The sequence below is a fragment of the Ctenopharyngodon idella genome, chromosome 15 (assembly GCF_019924925.1).
Source record: "Ctenopharyngodon idella isolate HZGC_01 chromosome 15, HZGC01, whole genome shotgun sequence".
Classification (NCBI taxonomy): domain Eukaryota; kingdom Metazoa; phylum Chordata; class Actinopteri; order Cypriniformes; family Xenocyprididae; genus Ctenopharyngodon; species Ctenopharyngodon idella.
Window position 1 is genome coordinate 27,769,766 of NC_067234.1, and position 22,141 is coordinate 27,791,906.

At 37.1% G+C, this 22,141-nt stretch overlaps 1 protein-coding gene across 1 annotated transcript in view; it reads left to right on the forward strand.

Moving 5' to 3' along the window:
• The first annotated feature begins 9,541 nt into the window (after positions 1-9,541).
• The window catches only part of sez6b (seizure related 6 homolog b), a 210,156-nt gene continuing 197,556 nt past the window's right edge, over positions 9,542-22,141 (forward strand). The window contains exon 1 of the mRNA XM_051863533.1: positions 9,542-9,896. Within this exon, the coding sequence (XP_051719493.1) occupies positions 9,812-9,896 (85 nt within the window). The 5' untranslated portion in view covers positions 9,542-9,811. The remainder of the gene's footprint in view (positions 9,897-22,141) is intronic.

Here is a 22,141-nt window from a genome sequence, read left to right on the forward strand (position 1 = left end):
GGACCAACACCAGCAGATGACATGGCACCCCAAACCATCACTGACTGTGGAAACTTTACACTGGACCTAAAGCAATGTGGATTGTGTGCCTCTCCTCTCTTCCTCCAGACTCTGGGACCCTGACCCTGACCCTGACCCTGAAGGAAATGCAAAATTTACTTTCATCAGAGAACATAACTTTGGACCACTCAGCAGCAGTCCAGTCCTTTTTGTCTTTAGCCCAGGCGAGACGCTTCTGACGCTGTCTGTTGTTCAAGAGTGGCTTGACACAAGGAATGCGACAGCTGAAACCCATGTCTTGCATATGTCTGTGCGTAGTGGTTCTTGAAGCACTGACTCCAGCTGCAGTCCACTCTTTGTGAATCTCCCCCACATTTTTGAATGGGTTTTGTTTCACAATCCTCTCCAGGGTGCGGTTATCCCTATTGCTTGTACACTTTTTTTCTACCACATCTTTTCCTTCCCTTCGCCTCTCTATTAATGTGCTTGGACACAGAGCTCTGTGAACAGCCAGCCTCTTTTGCAATGACCTTTTGTGTCTTGCCCTCCTTGTGCAAGGTGTCAATGGTCGTCTTTTGGACAACTGGCAAGTCAGCAGTCTTCCCCATGATTGTGTAGTCTACAGAACTAGACTGAGAGACCATTTAAAGGCCTTTGCAGGTGTTTTGAGTTAATTAGCTGATTAGAGTGTGGCACCAGGTGTCTTCAATATTGAACCTTTTCACAATATTCTAATTTTCTGAGATACTGAATTTGGGATTTTCCTTAGTTGTCAGTTATAATCATCAAAATTAAAAGAAATAAACATTTGAAATATATCAGTCTGTGTGTAATGAATGAATATAATATACAAGTTTCACTTTTTGAATGGAATTAGTGAAATAAAAACTTTTTGATGATATTCTAATTATATGACCAGCACCTGTAAATGCCCCCTTACGCTCACCAAGGCTGCATGTATTCGATCAAAAATACAAGATAAAAAATACAGAGATCAAAAAAATGTAATATTCTGAAATATTATTACAATTTAAAATAACTGTTTTCTACTTTAATATATTTTAAATTGTAATTTATTCCTGTGATGGAAAGTTTCCAGTCTTCAGTGTCACATGATCCTTCAGAAATCACTCTAAAATGATGATTTGGTACTCAAGAAACATTTCTTATTATTATCAATGCTGAAAACAGATGTGCTACTTCAAATTTTTGTCGAATATTTTTCAGGATTCTGAAGTAAAAAAAAAAACAAAACAAAAGAATTTATTTTAAATAAAGATTTGTTGTAACATGTATAAATGTCTTTACCGTCAGTTTTAAATCATTTAATGATTAATGAAACCCACTGACATTAAACTTTTGTGTAATTTGAGTTTCACTCTTATTTAAGATGTATTTATAGATTGTATATACATATATATATATATATATTTTTTTTTTTTTTTTTTAAATAAAAATATAAGGTACAGTGCCTTTTATAATTAATGTTTTTATTTAAAAATATACTTTATATTTTTGAGTCTTTTTTATAGTTTCAATCCAGGCTCAAAACAAAATTATACATTTTATTTATCCAGTATACATATTTAGATAGTAGCCACTGGAATTATTATTTCCATATGTTTTGGATGTGAGTCATTCCATCAGCCTCAGGATTCACAAGACAATAAATATAGTTTACAGAATGCAGATGCACTCAGGCTTGTGTCTCATAAACAATGAGAGAGGCCATTTTCTCATAGCATAAAGAAAGAACAAATATTCAAAGAATCACACTGTGTATTATAATGCACAAAACAAGGTCTTGAATTGCAAGGCTGTTTGTATTTGGTTTTGTGGCTTTGCCAGATGGCTTGTGCGGGAAGAATTACCTCATCAAGAACAAGCTTGCAATCGACTCAGTTTGTGGTATGGACTCTATGTCCTACAAAAATTGAGAAAAGAAATCTCTGCTTTTTGCATGAAATAAACCGAAAGAGTTTGAAGACACACATTTTAAATAATTTAAATAGCTCAGCGACTTTCGACAGAAAGATCTGGTGGTCAGGCTTGATGAGAGTTGATTGCTTGGTGAAATGAAGGCGTCTGATGATGCTGGGATTGCACAGAACCGTAGTGCATTGACACTTCAAGATCCTGTTCTCAATTATTGTGGCGAGATCAGAAACACAGATTTCATTACGATTGAAGTAGAAAGTACATTATTGCCTTTCTCAGCCCGGATGATAAAAAGATGATTGAGGTTTTGTTTTTGCTGCATGTTGAGACAAGCTTTGTTGAACAGGAACGAAACTAGATATGCTATCTATGCCAGAGTAGCTCTTGAGTTATTCTCTAAATAAAGTTATTTACATCTTTTGTAAAATATTTTTTTAATCTGGGATTTTTAGATATTTACAGTTCAGAAAAAAGGGAACTGTCAAGTATCTCTCATTCCTTTTGCGTTGGCTCATCTCCTTCGCAAACAGTGGGAGGTGTTTAAGCTGTATTCAGACCTTGGCCCTGAATGACAGGGTGATTGGCAGGTGATGAGCAGGCAGGAAATGAGGCCCACATCCTATCTGGGTTGGCTCAGTGGCGTAGAAAAGACTCTTATTAAACTCGTTTAAACCCTGAACTCTCCAATTTGTTTAGCTATAATCTCGAAAAGCAAGCGATTTCTTTTTGAAGGGAAGATATAATGTTTTGTAGCATGAAACAAGTGACCCAGCTATTAAAACTAAATCACACACAAAGTTGCCAAGTTACTGTACCATCAATGAAGCAGATAAACTAGAAAAATCAAGTCTGAGTGTATTTTCTCTGAAGTGGTGTGACTGAGGTCCAGAAAAATACGGACGACATCTGAATTGTTTCTTGCCATTAGCTTCTTGCAAACAGCAGGCGAAGACAATTACTTCTGAGCAGAGAGAACTCACATCTCACACTTGTGTTAAATAAGTCACAGGCTGCCCACATTAGTTTGCACATTTGATGAGTAACTTTCTATCCTGATAAAGCTCACAGCCACTAGCATGTACATAAAACCCCATTCAACAGCTACGACTAAATATAAACCTCCAGACGGCTTTGATGTTCCCCTGAAGCCATCCAGAGCCCATAAAGCCTGACCTCCTCCTTGTCTTCCAGCTGCGTATGAGGGCACAGAATTGCTTCCCTTTGATGACCTTAATATTTAATTTGCATGCATTATTGTCCAAAGTGGAGATTAGTGTGGGTGTGTTTGACTTCTGTTCTGAGTTAATTTAGATAAATGCAAAATGTTGTTGCTTGTCATTTATAGCAGGAGGTGAAATATTAATACGTCTAGGTTTTAAATTGTTTTTATTATATGTAACCCAGAAAGCAGCTGCAGAGCCACCTATCGACTTATAGGTGGTTTTCATTTTTTCAGCACATACCCTAAGAACTTGCCATAGTAAATCATATAAATGAAATACTACTTTGATAAATCTTTTATATGAACCCAGACAGCAACATAGTGTGGCCCAGATCCGGCCCACATCTGGTGCATGTGGATTACACCTGGACCAGATGTGGGCCGGATCTGGGCCGACACTGTTGCTGTCAGGGAATAGAACATACAAAAAAATCTTACTGCTTCAATTTATTTTGCAGTTCTTATAGAATTATTTAGATAATTTATATGGTAAAATCTTGAGTCGTATGTTATTATAGTATGTCTTTTTAATATCTTTCAGTAATGCTGAATAGCTGTGCACCAGTTCTATACAGTTTCACTGTATCTGAATATTACTACTGCCCTACTATATACTGTTGTACACTCTTAAAGGTGAAGTATGTAAGATGTTTTATGCTAAAATGAATTCTCTTAACCCAGTTTAATGCCATTCATGGGTTTATCTCCCCCAAAAGTGTAAACATTGAGCCTCCAGGGCACCATCAAAACATTGAGAGCCGTCCGCTCTGATCTGTCAATCTCTTTCCAGCTCAGCCTATCCACCTTTTTTCTGAAGTGGAAGTCTCGCCCTACTCACAGCGGAATTATCCTTTACAATGTCCTCAATATGAAAAGAGCGCACATATACCTTTTATGAGGAGTATTTTACATGCTCGTTTTCCCTTGTCAGTCTAATTTTTTTTAGTAGTGTTCAAAAACTTTCTGTTTAATTAATTCAGTCACTCTTTTTACCCCGTTTTAACAATGGGTTCCTATGTAGACCGGAACAGGACAGCATCCAAACGGAAGTTAGAATCCATCATGGCGGCGCTCATCGTTTGTTCATGAAAAAGGTGGATAGAGAGAATTTGGGGCGTGGCTGCTGTAGCAGTTGGAGCCAGAGGGTGTTTAACCTCTGTGGGACTATGACTGACATGTTACATGAGAAAAGACCAGTTTATAATGTTTTACGAAACTGCTCTGAAGCACAGGTTGAAGATTCAAATTCAGCTTTTATTTAGGGTAATCCACAGTCATATTCCATAAACAGGCACAGAGTCAAAAACACGGGAAAACAATCCAAACATAAAACAAGGTCCAAGAAACACAGGCAAACAAGGTAATCCAAAGAACAGGCAAAAGATAAAAACCATGAAACCGGGAACCAAGAAAGAACATTAAAAATGTGCTATATGCACGGAGCGTTCTTTAGAACTTCCGCAATAATATAAGCCAGCTTGAAAACTTCCGGTGAAATGTCATTTGCTGGTGTGTTGAGCATCAGTAGTGTAATACTTAGTTTATAATCAGAATATAGTCACTTAAATAGTCAGGCATAGCATTAATTTAGTTTTTCAAATGTAAGACGGCATAAAAAATAAATAAATAAAGACGTACCTAATTGTTCCTCCTCGGCTAAATTCAACCATCAGTTTTTACACTTTTATGTGAAAAAAAGCTTCAAAAATTAAATATTTATTGTGCACTTTAGTTAGATTAATTGAATAAAATGTGTGTTTTTACAAGTGTGCTGAAATCATTTATCTTGCGCTGCGCTGCACTGACAGTCAGTTATTGTTTTTCTTAAGATTTTTTGAGTATTTCATACTTCACATTGACAAAATGTATTTTTAAACCTAGTTATTTTATAATGTTTAATATTTAGTAAAAAACGAAGTGAAAAACGATTAGAGGAAATGACTGATATATGCGCAAATAAATGCTACTTTGCCGCCACCTGCTGGTTAAAGTGGTAATTATTGTCTTTTTTATTTTTAAATAAGTGTTTTCTATCAAATGTTGAATTTCCTACATTTTTAAACGTTCGGTTTTACAATGGGGACAATCTCGGAAGGATGAACAAATAATGTTCGTGGTCATCACATTAAAAATAACATTTGAAGTGCTGGGGAAAAAATGCGTGTGCGTGTCTAATTACAGACACAGCGTTTATAAACGGTCCCAATAGCTTTGTCTTTATTGCAATCAACAAAACTGGTTTATTGGTAAATTAGGTAAATGTGATAACTGCATTAAAATATGAATACAACATTAAAAAGTCAACCATTGATGGTTTTGTGTCGATGTACAGCGACTACAGAATGAACAGCTAACAGTTCACCGGAAATGCCCGAGCTTTAATTTGATGTGCCAAGTGTAGACAGCCTCAAACAGTTGTGGTGCGTCATGTCAAAAAATGCACCTAGTGCAGATACGCTAGATGGGTTTATTAATAACGAGACGGTTGCTTTCACTTTAGACAGTGTTTTTCGACTCAATTGCTTACTCATAGCAACACAGCTAAAAGTATTCCTAATATGTTGGATCTTTTGCCGGAAGCAGCCTACTTTTACTTGTTGAGGCATGCCTTCAGAAGCACACATAAGAGTTGTATTTGTGATGTTTGAGTTGGGGGAGGTGCGATGCGCGAAAGGGACGTTTGCAAGGTTGTTTGCTTTATTTTTGTAATTCCGCTAGTATCGCAGAAACTACATGCTTCACCTTTAAAAATAAAGGTTCTTATTATTATTATTATTTATTATCTATGGTTCCATGAAGAACCTTTTCATTCCACAAAAGGTTCTTTATAGTGGAAAAAGGTTCTTTCATTTTTTCTTACATTTTTTTTTAAAAGGTTCTTCCCACTAAGAAGAAAAAAAAAAAAAAGAGACCAAGGACATGAACAGCTCAGAGTAGAACGTCACAGGTTGTCATCTCATAATTACAGTAATTACAAAATGGCATAAACGCAGCATAGGACCATCTCTGGTGAAGTGACAAAACTGTCATAAGATACATTACAATGACAACAAGACGGATGTAAAATGTCTGAATTTCACTACACATATTCATACTATATAGAACGTACTTTTTGTTTTAGAAGCTGATTTCAGGTGTAGCTTTTGTTTATTGTTGATTTAATGGGATAGCTCATCTAAAATTGAAAATTCTGTCTTGTCATTCCAAACCTGTTATTTTTATGTAACACAAAAGAAGATTTTTGTGTGTGTGTGTGTGTGTGTGTGTGTGTGTGTGTGTGTGCATGAAATTAGTCAATGGCATTTGATTTTGTTTTGGACCCTGTTGACTTTCATATTGTATGGACAAAAACAAATGAAACATTTTTCCTTTGTGTTCCACAGAAGAAAGAAAGTCATACAGGTTTGGAATGAAATGAGGGTGATTAAATAATGACAGAATTTACATTTTTGGCTGTAATATCCCTTTAAGCACTGACACGCAGAGATGATTTAACCTCAGGACACTGACTGGTAGGCACAGGCAACCTTAATGCTTCGGTGAACCCCGGCCCAGTCTTGCTTCAGGGAAATAACCCCGTTCTAGTGAAACATATGCATTCAAAATTACAGAATACAGTGTAGCTGGTTTAAGGCTGCACAGTGGCAATCAAGAAATCAGTCATTTTCTCTTTGTTAAGTTTGTCTAAACAGGTTGTAATTTCAGCATTCTTACTTTTGCAGTGTGCAATCATAATTACCAGTTCGGTCTCGCCACTGAGCTTGGAATAGTAATTATTACACAGACAGACAGAGAACATTTCCACATAAACACGAGCGGGCTCCGAGGGAAATATGGTGAAATGAAAAGGTGATGATGGCTTCCTATAATTCCAATAATGGCCAGCAGATGAGGACTGCATTAACATTTGGTGGTTAACGTTCATAACGCTCTGCGGCATCACTTAACATTTCTATATTATTGCCACAAAGTCCTCTGTCTCACCTCATGTATATTTAATGAGTGTTGCTCTTTTCCTTACCATTTAGTTCTTTGTGGAGCAAATACTGGGAACTGATGAGCAGGTCATTGTATGGGTAATTTTTAGGAGAGGCATGTTTTCAGATTCTCATTTATCCCTTTTCCACTCTAGATTCCTTTAAATTATCCCTATAAATGGAGGCAGTTTGCTTATAATTAGATGTTTTTATTCACCAGAATGACCCATTCCAGAGGGACAGAATGCAGCAAAACCAAAAAGTCTTAACAGTGGCTCTGTTGCAAATAGCTGTGATATTGCTGTAATTTGAAAGTTATTGTTTAGAGACAGGTAGAACAAGCTGTGTAACCATCAGGTAAAAGGTACTAGAATACTTTTCTTACACTTTGAGTAATTGTTGTTTTTAAACAAATTTTTTGAACTTATTTTAAAGACAAAAATATTTTTTAAATAAAAATATTAATACTTTCTGAGTCACGAACATCCAAGATGCTTTCTTGAAATTACTCCATTTGACCTGAACAAAATGGCGTTTCACAGAAAGGTCAAAATATCTGGATTTTTGAGTCTTGAAAATAACATAAACAGTATGTTTTTGTGTGTGTGTGTGTGTTTTTTTTTTTTTTTTTTTTGTAGAATTACAATATTTGACCATACCAGAATATTTTTTTTATCTTCTTTAGAAGTTAATTATGTAAAATGCAATTTATTATTGTGCAAAAAACAGAAAGCACAAGCTTAGAAATCATTCTAATATGCTTATTTGGTGCTCAAAAACATTTTTTTTTTCAGGATTCTTTGATTTTTTTTTTTGTTTTGTTTTGTTTTGTTTTACTGACCCCAAACGTTTTGAATGATAGTAGTGTGTGTGTGTGTGTGTGTGTGTATGTGTATATATATATATTGCCAAAAGTATTGGGACTCCCTCCATATCATTGAATTCAGGTGTTCCAATCACTTCCATGGCCACAGGTGTATAAAATACAGCACCTAAGCATGCAGACTGCTTCTACAAACATTTGTGAAAGAATGGGTCGCTCTCAGAAGTCGCCAACTTTCTGCAGAGTCAGTAGCTACAGACCTCCAAACTTTATGTGGCCTTCAGATTAGCTCAAGAACAGTGCGTAGAGAGCTTCATGGAATGGGTTTCCATGGCCGAGCAGCTGCATCCAAGCCTTACATCACCAAGTGCAATGCGAAGCGTCAGATGCAGTGGCCGCCACTGGACTCTAGAGCAGTGGAGACGTGTTCTCTGGAGGGACGAATCACGCTTCTCTGTCTGGCAATCTGATGGACGAGTCTGGGTTTGGCGGTTGCCAGGAGAACGGTACTTGCCTGACTGTATTGTGCCAAGGGTAAAGTTTGGTGGAGGGGGGATTATGGTGTGGGGTTATTTTTCAGGGGTTGGGCTTGGCCCCTTTGTTCCAGTGAAAGGAACTCTTAATGCTTCAGCATACCAAGACATTTTGGACAATTTTATTCTCCCAACTTTGTGTGTTCCACAAAGCAAGGTCCATAAAGACATGGATGAGCGAGTTTGGTGTGGAGGAAGCCCTGACCTCACAGAGTCCTGACCTCAACCCGATAGAACACATTTGGGATGAATTAGAGCGGAGACTGCGAGCCAGTCCTTCTCGCCAGCATCACTGCCTGACCTCACAAATGCGCTTCTAGAAGAATGGTCAAAAATTCCCATAAACACACTCCTAAACCTTGTGGAAAGCCTTCCCAGAAGAGCTGAAGCTATAGTTGCAAAGCGTGGGCCAACTCCATATTAAACGTTACGGATTAAGAATGGGATGTCATTAAAGTTCATGTGCACGTAAAGGCAGGCGTCCCAAAACTTTTGGCAATGTAGTGTAAATATATGATACTGACACAGAGGTCCTTTCACTTGTTTGATTTTCTTGTCCCATGAAAACACTGACTTTCATTAGGCAGACAAAAGTTTGTAAGCATTAATAATATTTTATATTAGGCTTATATATATTATTTTATTTTTATGAAAGATTTTTGTTTTTATGAAATAAAAAAAAATCATATTTCAGCCTCTTTTCTTGTTTCAATCTCTACAGTTATACACATACATTTTACACTAAGCCCCACAAAATATATCACAATGACTTTTAATACAGAAACAAAAAAACATGTCTGTATAAAATATGCATTTATTAAATATATTTTTTGACTAACTCAGTAGAGCAAAAAAAAAAAAAAAATGTGCACACTATTTAGATAGGAGTAACCTGTTTATTCCTTTGATCTTGTAGAGCACAGTCGACCACTTCCTCCTTTCGCCTCAGTTAGCAGTTGAAATGAAATACAAATTGTAATACTCGAGCCATTTAATCGAGGGCACTATTAGATTATGTACGGTACAAACTTTGCGCGAAGCCTGAAGTTGTTCCAGTTGCTGACGCTAGGAGCTGTCCGCGGTACTGAAACGGCTCGACTCAGTCTGAGAGGTGCTGACAGAAATTGAACATTCTCTGGCTCTCCTCCGTTCACAATTATAAATCTGATCAGAGCTCCCGTCTCGCGCAGCGACCTCGTTCCTCACGGCGCGTGTGGCGGAGGTCTCGCGGAACGTTTGTGTCCTGCTCCTCTTTAATTATTCGGAAAGTGTTTTAATACAAGGACATATTCTGTGATAGGAACCCACTGCCGCGAGCATGAACTCGACAAGAAATTACAAACCAAACATGGTTATTCTGATTCTGGCTGTATTTGCTGGCATGGGGATGGCACGAGGGCAAGGTAAGAATTTATATTTAAAATTCTAACATAAGAAATACTTGTTCTGCTGTCCACGCGATTAGCGGATGAGGATACGCGCAGCTCCACAGACCCCGACGGGTAGATGATGTGAGCGCGAGACCCATTCCTCACTGTATTGTACATTTGTTGGCGGAGAAAAAAAACTCCGCTTTGAGAAAACATCTTTGTGTTGAGGATAATATTTAAAACGTTTCACTAGTACTTTGGTTGCACGCGAGCAGAAATGTTTTCTCTCATCACGCATTGCACAACAGATAGACTCGTAAGTCACAAAGTCATCGGCGTAATTATGATAGAATGGACAGCACAGCGCGCGACAGTGTATTTTTTATTTGCTGTACGCTCTGATTTCATATTTATTTAAAGCATTGTATTATTTTTATACGAGTCAGAGCTCAATATGTTTCCGTCTCTCGTTTTAATTTTTCATGTGTAATAGCTGTTTGTTCTCATTCAGTTTTATATGAGGTAAAGTTAGTACACTTCCCAGGGCTTTGGTTGGTCAGTATATTATTAAATGTTATTATGTATAACAAGGTGAAAACTTTGAGGTTCAACAGGTTTTTAATTTGGGGATCACATTGTGGTGAGACTAAGGAACATTATTTATCTACATTGATTTAGAAGTGAAATATCCTTTCAGTGATAATAAAGATTGGATCTGCAGCTTAATTTTTCACTGCACTGTCACTTTAAATTGCATTTCACTTAAAGCAAACAATCCATACATAGTAAAGTAATCTCTGAGACTACCATTTGATTTTATTGTATATATATAGAGAAAAATGTATGTTAAACAAAAGCACAAATGTTTGAAACATGAGTATAATGTACTTCTAGTGTAAGCCTGTTTCCGATAGTTTCTTTACACCACACCATTCATAGAATAAGTGAGTGACATCTTCTGTACAGTTTACATGTTTCATTTCTAATATTTGTCATTAAATTAGGCGACTATAACAAACTATAACACAGACTTTGCCATTTGACATTGGTGTCTCACGACTTGAATTCATTTTGAAGGTTGTATCTGTAGAGTCTTATCTAGTGGATGTTCATCTTTAGAACACTGATTTAAATTCACACAATACATATAACACTAAACCTTGTAGCTCTGCAGTTTGCTAGCTCACTGAAACCTGCTACATTCATTTTTCAGGCACAGTGTAGTCCATGTTGCACTTCATTTTCACTCAGAGCTGTTGTACACCACTACCTCAGAGCTGTTGTTTTTAGCTTTTGTCTGACAATTCCCCTCACTCTTTTTGTCTTACTGTAAAAGCTTGGCGAGCAATACGAGGGATAATCCTGTATTATTTGTCAAGAGCAGCTCCATGCAGTATACTTTTGAGAGACGCGCAGCACTCTATTTTCTGTGTTAATGTGTCATTTTCCTTTAAAAATGTAAGAAACAACAGGAATTTGATTGCATGTCAACCAAATTATGTTTTTAATTGTATACATAATTTCCATCTTGAAGTTCTTCCGATTCAAGAGTACCTTTACACTTTCACTCACCTGTCAGTTGCTGCTACAGAGACACTTGCAAAGCAATCATCTAACAAGCTCCTCATCATTCGGGAAGAATCTTTCATTTGCAAATGTGATATGTTTCATAGTTTTAGATGGCAGCATATAAATTGCTCTTTGTATTTGAGAGTGATGAGGTTTTTCATCCTGTTTCTTGTCTCAGACTCATCTTGTCTGTCTTGACTAATTACGTCTCGTGCTGTATTGATTATATATTGGTGATTGGAACATTGACCTTTTTGCCATGAGTGTATGAGTCAGTGTTTTCCGATCAGTCACCTTCAGGACGGGTGTGATGGGGCTTCAGGGCTGTGCGCTGAATGGCTCTTACCTTGAAAAGCACTCTGACTAATGCACAGCTCCATCATTCCACACTGAGCACAGACAGCAGGCTAAAAGCTGGGCCCACCACTCACAAATGGATGATGGGCTATACAAGAAACGCAGGAAGGTCAGTGGGTCAATTTGCTCGGGTCTGCGCTGTCCTGCTGTGATCAACGCAGATGTAAATACATATTTAGTGCCTGCGCAACAGGAAACACACACAGGAAAAGAGTAATGTTAATGTGTATAAAATATGTGACTCATGTTACGGATGTTTTGAACAAAGAAAAGTTGCATTAGCAAGTACAGATGTTTTTAAATGAGATTCATTGGCATATGCACGCCCTCACGACTCCCTCGTGGCATTGTGAGCAAATGATATAGGCCTAGCAATGGTTGAATTTGTAATCTAGAGCAGTTTCTACACTACAAACAGTAGCTTATCTAAGCATAAGGTGCATTTACTAAGACTTTAATGCAGCATTGATTTGCATGCACAATGGACAGAAAGCTAGTGTGTGATTGTCATGACATAGCTGGTGGTGTAAAAATGGTGTGGGAACCTTTACCAGCTTTACCAGCTGCTTCACTGTAATGTTAAGATTCTAATGGAGCTTCTTTCTAGAATCTTTGCTGCAGAGTGGCTTCTCTCATTTACAGCAAATTTACACTTTGACAGAAATCTCTTAACCATAATATTGGAACAGAGCAAAGAAAAGGCGCAATGAAGATAAAAATGAGGGATGCACAATGTATCTGTACATTTATTTTGATTAAAATATGCTCAGTGGTTAACATTACTTTAAGGGACTTTCATTTTTTGTTCTACAAAATAAATTCATAATGTACCTCCATCATGAATTTTGAAGTTGTTAACAAGTTGCTATACAAAGACTGCTGTGTTTTTACACTTACATTCTTGTAGTAGCTGTAGTCTATATTCATATTGGTTATTGATTGGTTATTAATAGATTTTTTCCCCCAAAGTATGTTGTTATTGGACAGTATTGGATATTTATTTGTATATGCTCATTTCCCTTATTTTTAAATTTAGATTACCTTTACTATAATCTTGCGCTAAGAATTTAATAACAATGTTAATTGTAATCTTTAGCAAATCTCAAACATACACAATGAATATCCATTTTTCATAATGTTGTGATGCCTAAATTCACTTTCAGCATTTAAAATGATTGATTTTAGTTTTAGTTTTTTTTTATTTTTAATTATTTTTATTAGACAAAATGCTGGAGAATTGTAACATCGGTTATTGGCCATTTATTGGTTATTGGACATAACATAAAAGTAATTATTGGCTTATTGGTATCAGTGAATTTGTGCATTTCTAATAAAATTATTAGGTAACACTTTAGTATGGGTAATACTAAAGGTAACAGTAGTAATAGGTATTTAATAGGTAATAGTAATAGGTATGGGTAATAGTAACATATTCACTATTAACTATGACTTTTCCCTCAATAAACTCCTAATTTACTGCTTATTAATAGTTAGTAAGGTAGTTGTTAAGTTTAGGTATTGGGTAGGATTAAGAATGTAGAATAAGACATTAATATGTGCTTAATAAGTACTAATAAGCAGCCAATATTCTAATATATAATATTATAATATACTTTTGATATGAAACAAAGTCTCAAATTTCAAATTTTGTCATTTTGTCAATTTTGTCACAAAGAAATTTAAACAATAAATACAGTTTTGTGCCTCTTTAATGTGTTGTGACAGATTGCTGTAGTGCCTCAGTTCAAGCGGCTCGTGAACCGATCATCTCTTCCTAGTAGTTCATGTATAGCATCAAATAAACATGAATGAACATCAGAAGGAATGTTGTTTCAATCGCAGAAAGACATCAGTACACACCATTTTTCAAGTTCAAGTCCACCTACATTAATCTGCTAACTCCCCTGACTGCTTTGTCAGACAAAATGGCGGATTTGCCGTTATGATTGGTTAGATCGCCTGTCAATCAAACTCCTGGCGAAGGGTCAATTCTCATTAGAGTATTAATAGACTGTTAGGTTTTCGGGGTTGGGTAAATAGAATAAGTTGACATGTAGTTGCAAAGTTACTTATAGTTAGTAGAATGTCTAAAGTGGACCATTGAAATAAAGTGTTACCTTTTCTTGTACAACAAACACCAATAATTTTTATTTACAACTTTGAAAAAATTTCCTACAATGGTTGTCTCATTCATTAAGCATGTAAACTCACATCCTTGTGGTAGCTGTAGTCCACATTTAGCCACTTGTTAGCAAACACAGCAGCATTAAAATCCACATTTGAGAAATGACTGTAGTGCCGAAAGAGCAGCCCAAGTAACATATCTCAGCTCTCTGTGCCGCTCTCTGTGCCGCTCTCTGTGCTCTGGCAGTGTGTAAGATCAGACATCCCAGGTCTCCACTGAGGGAATAAGAGTGTCAGTGATGGGTCGACTTAAACACTGTGCTAGTCAACCCAGTCGAGATCAGCCCTCAAGGTGGTTGAGTGCCACAGCCTGACTCCATTACCAGGGGAGGGTTCGGCCACATTTCCTCCCAACGCAGCTCATCGTGCTCTGAGAAGCCATTAGGTTCGCACTCTGTCTTTTAGGATCAAGCAATATCACTCAATCAGCAATTTATCAGTGCCCTGTGTCGTCCCAGGCAGTGCTGGAGAAGAAGGATGGAGGAGGGAGTGATTGTCAGCTTGACCCCTTGACCCCCACACACACACTCGGTTCAGCAGGAACTATAAGGTTGAGCGTCTGCTCTCCTAGTCTTTATTACGACCCTGATAAATGAGTCGGCCGCCGGCCTGGATGGCCTCATACGGCCACACTGGCAGACCTGCCACTCCTGTAATGCTGATGAATGTTCAGTTGGGACAGCACTCAACAGACAGTACTGCTGGGAGAAATCTGGACGCTGCCAGGGTGCCCAGCCTCCTGCTGTCAGCACAGCTGGCACATACGCACCATGGCCATTTCCTCTGAGGAGGCAAGAGAGACAGTGCCTTCTTTAAAATTTGGATGAGAGAATATCTACTCAGTCGGCATTCTAACGTAGAACCCAGAAGTGCTGCACTGTGTTTATAACATCAACAGCGTAGGAGACTGACAGGGAAGAGAAGAAATTGTTGAATAAAGTCATTATTTTTGTTTTGTTTTTGCACACAAAATGTATTCTCATCACTTCATAACATTAAGGTTGAACCACTGGAGTCATGTGGACTATTTTAACGATGTCTTTACTACTTTTCTGGGCCTTGAAAGGTGCAATGATGTTGCTGCCTACAGTATGTGTGGTTCAGATACCTCTCGGATTTCATCAAAAATATCTTAACTTGTGTTCCGAAGATGAATGAAGGTCTTACGGGTTTGGAACGACATGAGGGTGAGAACTTAATAACAGAAATTTCATTTTTGCATGAACTAACCCTTTAATGCCTTATTCTGCATGACCTTATTCTACATCCCTTAATCCTATCCAATACCTAAACTTAACAACTACCTTACTAACTATTAATAAGCAGTAATTAGGAGTTTATCAAGGCAAAAGTTATAGTTAATTGTTAGTTAATAGTGAGAATTGGACTCGAAACTAAATTGTGATCATAAAGTGTATAAGCAAAAGTGACTGTCCAACAGTGACACTAGTGTACATGCTTTGGGTTTGGTGGAGAATGAATGGGGAAGCGTCACGTGAGAGGAAGCAATGCCTCCATTGCGCTATGATTGGCCTATTTCACTGTTCACATCATAAAGCCTCTTATTTTCATGCGTTTTCCACATCTGCACATTGGTCTGAACGAGTAAATATAATAATGGTGTTAACAGGAAGACTAAACAACTCATATCACGGCTTTTACATATCAAAATCAAACTTGAAACGATTTGAAAACGCAACCTGTAAGGGTGTTTTTAGTGAGCAATCAGCTTTTCTGAAATTAAAGGTACGTGTGTGTCCATCATGACACCTGCAGTGTTTACTGAGATTTGATGACTGATGATCCAAAAATAAGTTGAATATTAAACTGAACATCAGTTCATCATATAAATTGTCCATGAAATTTGAAATTTGGGTAACACTTTACAATAAGTTTCATTAGTTAACTACATTAGTTAACATGAACTAATAATGAACTGTACTTCTACAGCATTTGTTAATCATTGTTAATGTTAATTTCAACATTAACTAATACATTATTAAAATCAAGAGTTGAATTTGTTAACATTAATGCACTGTGACGTAACATGAACAAACTATGAACAGCTGAATTTTTATTAACTGATGTTAACAAAGATTAACAAATACAGTAACAAATGTATTGCTCATGGTTAGTTAAAGGGTTAGTTCACCCAAAAATGAAAATAATGTCATTTATTACTCACCCTTGTGCCGTTCCATACCTGTAAGACCTTCGTTAATCTTCGGAACGCAAATTAAGATATATTGGTTGAAATCCGATGGCTCAGCGAGGCCTGCATAGCCATCAATGACATTTCCTCTCTCAAGATCCATTAATGTACTAAAAACATATTTAAATCAGTTCATGTGAGTACAGTGGTTCAATATTAATATTATAAAGCGACGAGAATATTTTTGGTGTGCCAAAAAAACAAAATAACGACTTATATAGTGATGGCCGATTTCAGAACACTGCTTCAGGAAGCTTCGGAGCGTTATGAATAATCAAATTTGTGGGTGTGGAACGGCATGAGGGTGAGTAATAAATGACATTATTTTCATTTTTGGGTGAGCTAACCCTTTAATACATGAACTAATGTTAACAAATGAACCTTATTGTAAAGTGTTACCGAAATTTGTTAATTATTATAGTATAATTATAATTTTTGAATAAATGTAAAAATACTTAAAAATACTAACTTTTAACATTCATTACATTGGAAATGTAAAAATGCAAAAATTATTATTATTTTTTTTAACCTGGAAAATGTGTCAACATTAAATGTAACTGGAACATTAATTTACAGTGTATTAAAATACCACACACACACACAACACAAAAAAAGTGAGGACTTCGCCTCCTCTACACCACTGCATGCCACACACAACACTTCCTGTGCTACATGACCTGCTCTTACCATCATACAGTCAGTAACTAACCCACTTAAAGAGCATTTGAAGTTCTTTTATAGTGGCTACATCTGAACATCTTGTCATTCGAGATGATCAATGACTTTGTCAGGCTTCCAGAGGCCAGATGGTAAAGATGGAAAAGTAGGAAGTTCAGATGTAGAGATGGGATTGAAATAACATGATTGCCTTACTGAACTCGTTGTGCTATAATAGATCTGGGCTATATACGGATGAGAAAAAGGCATAATGTAGCCCAAGAGTCTTGACAGGCTTGAGTCTAATTATAAAACTCATATTTTTGCAGTCTAGTCTTTATGTTTGCTCTTGACCTGAATATGCCATAGTCTATATCCTTTCCTAATGATTCCCATGCTGTTTTGCAGTGCAACATTGCGCTCGCGTGCACATCGTGCTTGCTTGACTCAAAAAGGATTAAAAATGTTGTTTCCCATTTTTGCTTTAATTTCCAATTGCTCTGATAAAAATGGGAGACCTTGCTGTGGCGCTCTTGTCCTTTAACCCACACTGTACGTGTGTTCGTCTTTACGGCCCGTTTTAATCTCTGGCCATGGCAGGAGCGTGAGGTGTAATGGTGCTTTATGTGCTTGTCCTGCCCCTTCCATAACTCAGCCCGCCCTGCTTTTTTACATCACGTTCTACGATATTCTAGGAAGCACATTATGGTTTACAATTTAATTCAGTCTTGTCCTTCTTCAGAAAATGAATGGGTGCAAATTGCCGATGAGAGCATGTTTTATAGATTAAACCTCTTATTAAATAAATCCAGAGTCTTATTCGAAGCTGATTGAATTCACGGATCCCCTCCCCCAGCTTTTATTACACACACACACGGTTATATGTCAAGGGTGGCAAGATTATGTTTGTATATTAACCGCAGATGGCAGATATATTATGAGACAGATGAGGACAGATTTAAACTGAAATAATCAGATACATTAAACTTAAATAGATTTTGCAATGTTAGATATCATGTTAGGTATCAAATACAGTGCCGTTTGTATTTATGCAGAAAAATCTGTAAAACAGGACTGCGACTAAAATGCCCTTTCATCAAGATATTATCGTGTGCATGAGCCGCGATGTCTAGATGAATAAATGACTCTTATGAAGCAGTTCTGGTCCCACTTTATATTAGGTGGCCTTAAAGGGTTAGTTCACTCAAAAATGAAAATAATGTCATTTATTACTCACCCTCATGGCGTTCCACACCCGTAAGACCTTCGTTAATCTTCGGAACACAAATTAAGATATTTTTGTTGAAATCTGATGGCTCAGCGAGGTCTGCATAGCCAGCAATGACATTTCCTCTCTCAAGATCCATTTTTTGGCACACCGAAGATTAATGAAGGTCTTACGGGTGTGGAACAGCATGAGGGTGAGTAATAAATGACATTATTTTCATTTTTGGGTGAACTAACCCTTTAACTACTATGCACTTACATTTAAATTAATCATTTGATACAGTGCACTTATTGTGTACATACATGTTTTTTACATAGTACTTATATTTTAAAAATATCTGCATGTAATTACATATGTAATTAATTTCTGTAATTATATTTTATAATTACACTGTTGACCCATCCCCCCACCCATAAACCTACCCATATCACCAAAACCTGTCCCTAACCTTACTCATATCCCACCTCAATAGCAGAAAAAGTGTTTTGCGATACAATATGAACACAGTAAGTTCATTATACTTATTTTTTTATGTAAGTACATAGTAGTTAAGGCTACCTAATGTAAAGTTTACTCAAGTCAGTCAAAAAGTTTCACAAAACAGCCTTTAATTAGTGATTTGAATCAGACTCGTTTGGTGAATTATTCAGCGGTGTTCACAACTGACTCTTTCACTGAGTCATTTTTATACTATGTTCGATTCTTGAAAAAAATGACTCTCAAAAACCAGTTATTTTTTTAATGAGTAAGTCAAAATATTTTACATAAAATGGCTTTTAGTTAGCAGTTTGAATCAGACTTCTTTTGTTAATCATTAAGAGGTATTCACAACTGACTCTTTCACTGAGTCATTTGTTGGTTATGTCCGATTCAAAATGATTCATTTCTGTGATATATACTTAAGGTTTTTGGGACTTTCATTAGTCTGTTTACTGACTTCTTTTCATATGACAATGGATAAATAAAGATAGATATTCACAGCAGATTTTTTTGTTGACTAAATTAACGATATTTTGCTATATTTTTATAGACAAATATTATTGGTTATTGTTAGTACATAAGGTCCAATTGTTTGAATCAACTGTAAGGGAGACATGTTGGAGTCGTATTTTTTTTTTTTTTTGAAAAAAAGGCAGAATGAATAACCATCTTTATTGCGTGAATCTGTAATTTGACTCCTAAATGTTTAATTTTTTGAAGCCAATGACTCCATAGTAATTTTGTTTTTAGTAGAGCCGTATAAAATTTATATTGCGAACACGTTCAGAGACTTCAGTTTGTGTAATATCCAGTATTTCCTCTCTGTTTGAAAAGTGACCTTTGAATGTGTTTGGGCTTTAGACGTAAAATATGTCTTTACTGCCGTTCCAAAACCTAGCTGAAGGGCCCCCAAATGTTTTGAGCCGCTGATAAACGACAAACTCCCTCTATCCCCCCATCACCCCCACCTCCGCCTGTCTCTTCTGCCGAGGAAAAGCAATTTGCTCTTGGTGATCCGATGCAATCAGTTGTGCTTCATGGCTTTCAAAAAAAGTCTGAAAAAAAAGCAAAAATAAACAGAAGGGAGGAAAAAAAACTTGCGAGAGAGGGACATCACTATTAATTAAACCGCACGCTCCCGAGTTCTGATGATCATGTGCAGGAACTGCAAATATTCAACACCTGTTTTTTGATTACCAGTGATTAACCTATTGCAGTGTGCCTCAGACTCTCATCAAGAGCCATTCAGCGCATGAAGACCCTCCTTAAACCCTCCTTTTCACAGCGCTCACATGAAAATGAGTGTTATTGTGCCTGTGCGTCTGCCCCTCCTTTAGGACAGAAGTTGTGAATCAGGCTTTGACAGTTTCCAGGTGCCGAGGCGATGGTAATGCTTTAACACGCGCTCTCTCTCTTTCTTTCTCTCTGCCATAACAGTCTCTGAGGCATGGCTGACGGTTCCACAGCCTTGTGAAGTGTGTATCCCAATTGCTTTTTTCCCCAGCGCCGCTTCTCTCGGGTTGTGTTTGTTCGCTTCAGAAGCCCTTTTGCGTTTTGCCATGTGTGTATATATGCCTTTTCCCCTTTCGCTCCTGCTCCTCATCTCACTCAAGAGCTTGTCTGATGCGCTAAACATCTGCAGCGCTCAAAAGCACCTGCATGCCCGCTCAGCCTCTGTATTCTGACAAGCTTCCACTTCATTTAAACTCCACTTCCACTGTTTTTTTTGTTCAAGCCCGAACTGTATATTATTGAACCAGCAGCTCACGTCGTCAAATGATTACGCTTCTCCACTAGGGCAGGTTATGAATGGCCACCTCCCCATCTGCGGCAGTCTTGATAGCAGGCAAAACGCCATCTCTGTGTCAATACCGCTTTTCAGAGCCGCTGCTGGCCTTTCATTTAGATTTTTTCCCTTGTCCACCAAGACGCACAGCTGGGGTTCCACCAAAGCCGCCGGTGACGCCTGTAAGTGGGCTGTGGGACATTAGCGGGATGCTATTAATGTGTAACTTCACAATAAAGGCTTTCAACCCTCTTGAGGGGAGGAAGGAAAGCTGGTGGATATTCATTACAAATCAATGAGCCAGTCTCCCACGCCATCGGCTGGTGTCCACTACTTTGTTTTTCAGCCCATCTCCATTTGGCTTACGCTGGTGATGTATTGCGCTCATAAATTTTGTGGTTCTTTGCTTCTAGGTTTTATGTTAGCAGTATTGATGGACTGATGGAGAGTCTGCTGATCTCTTCACTATCTGTGAGATTGATCCAGACCTTTGTTTCACCTCTCTCCTTCCTTCCCCTTGTGCAAAAGAAGTACGGTAACACTTCAGTATGGGGAACACATATTCACTATTAACTACAACTTTTGCTGATTAATAGTTAGTAAGGTAGTTTTTGTAGTATTTAAGTTTAGTTATTGGGTAGGATTAAGGGATGTAGAATATGGTTATGCAGAATAAGGCATAAAAGGTGCAGTAAGCGATTTCTGAGAAACAGTGTTGATATTTGAAATCACCAAAACAAACATGCCCCTACCCAAAAGGATCACACCCCTATCTTGATAGCTCCACCCCCAAATTCATGAACACGCTATGTAACACAGGCACCTCCTCCCTAATGAGTGTATACGCCCCTTACTGCTGATTGGCCACAAGTGTGTTTTGATGCTTGGTCTCATCCACTTTCAACAGCATTTCTTAGAAATCGCTTACTGCACCTTTTATATGTGCTTTATACGTACTAATAAACAGCCAATATCCTAGTAAGATGCAAGCTAATAGCCAACTAGTTAAAAGTGAGTATTGAACCCTAAAATAAAAAAAGTGTAACCAGAAGTAAATTTTAGCATACTTTTTAAAAAAGTACTTATTATGGAAATAATATACTTTGAAAGAATATACTTAAAGTGCAAACTAAATGTAATGTTTTTGGACACTTAATTTCATGCTATTTACAATTAAATGAAAATGTTTTATATTATAGTTTAAATTTATATTACAACTAGTTAAACTTAAGCGCTTTTTTTGACCCACTTAAGTAGGACTTAAAGGTGCAGTAAGCAATTTCTGAGAAATGCTGTTGATATTTGAAATCACCAAAACAAACACACCCCTAACCCACGTTGATAGCTCCACCCAAAATTCACGAACACGCTATGCAACACAGGCATCTCCCCCCAAATGAGTGGACACGCCCCTTACTCCTGATTGGCTACAAGTGTGTTTTGGTGCTCGGGCCGAACCACTTTTAACAGCGTTTCTCAGATATCGCTTACTGCACCTTTAAGTACATGTTTTTATGTAATTTCAGTTACAAGTGTACTGCCAAATGTACTGACAAGCATTCACGGTAAACTAAAATATTCTTTAATGTAATTTATATGAAAACTTTATGTCATGTATTTAAATACACATTTAATTGTAATGATGAAGTTGCAATTTAGTACACTTAATATGTTTAATAACACACTACAGTTAAAATTATAATCTACTTTACTTTAAGTACTTTACGTGGGCTTTAGTATATTAGCCCGCACATCGAAATAAGTGTACTTTAAAGCATGAAAATTGATTAAAACATAATACTTTA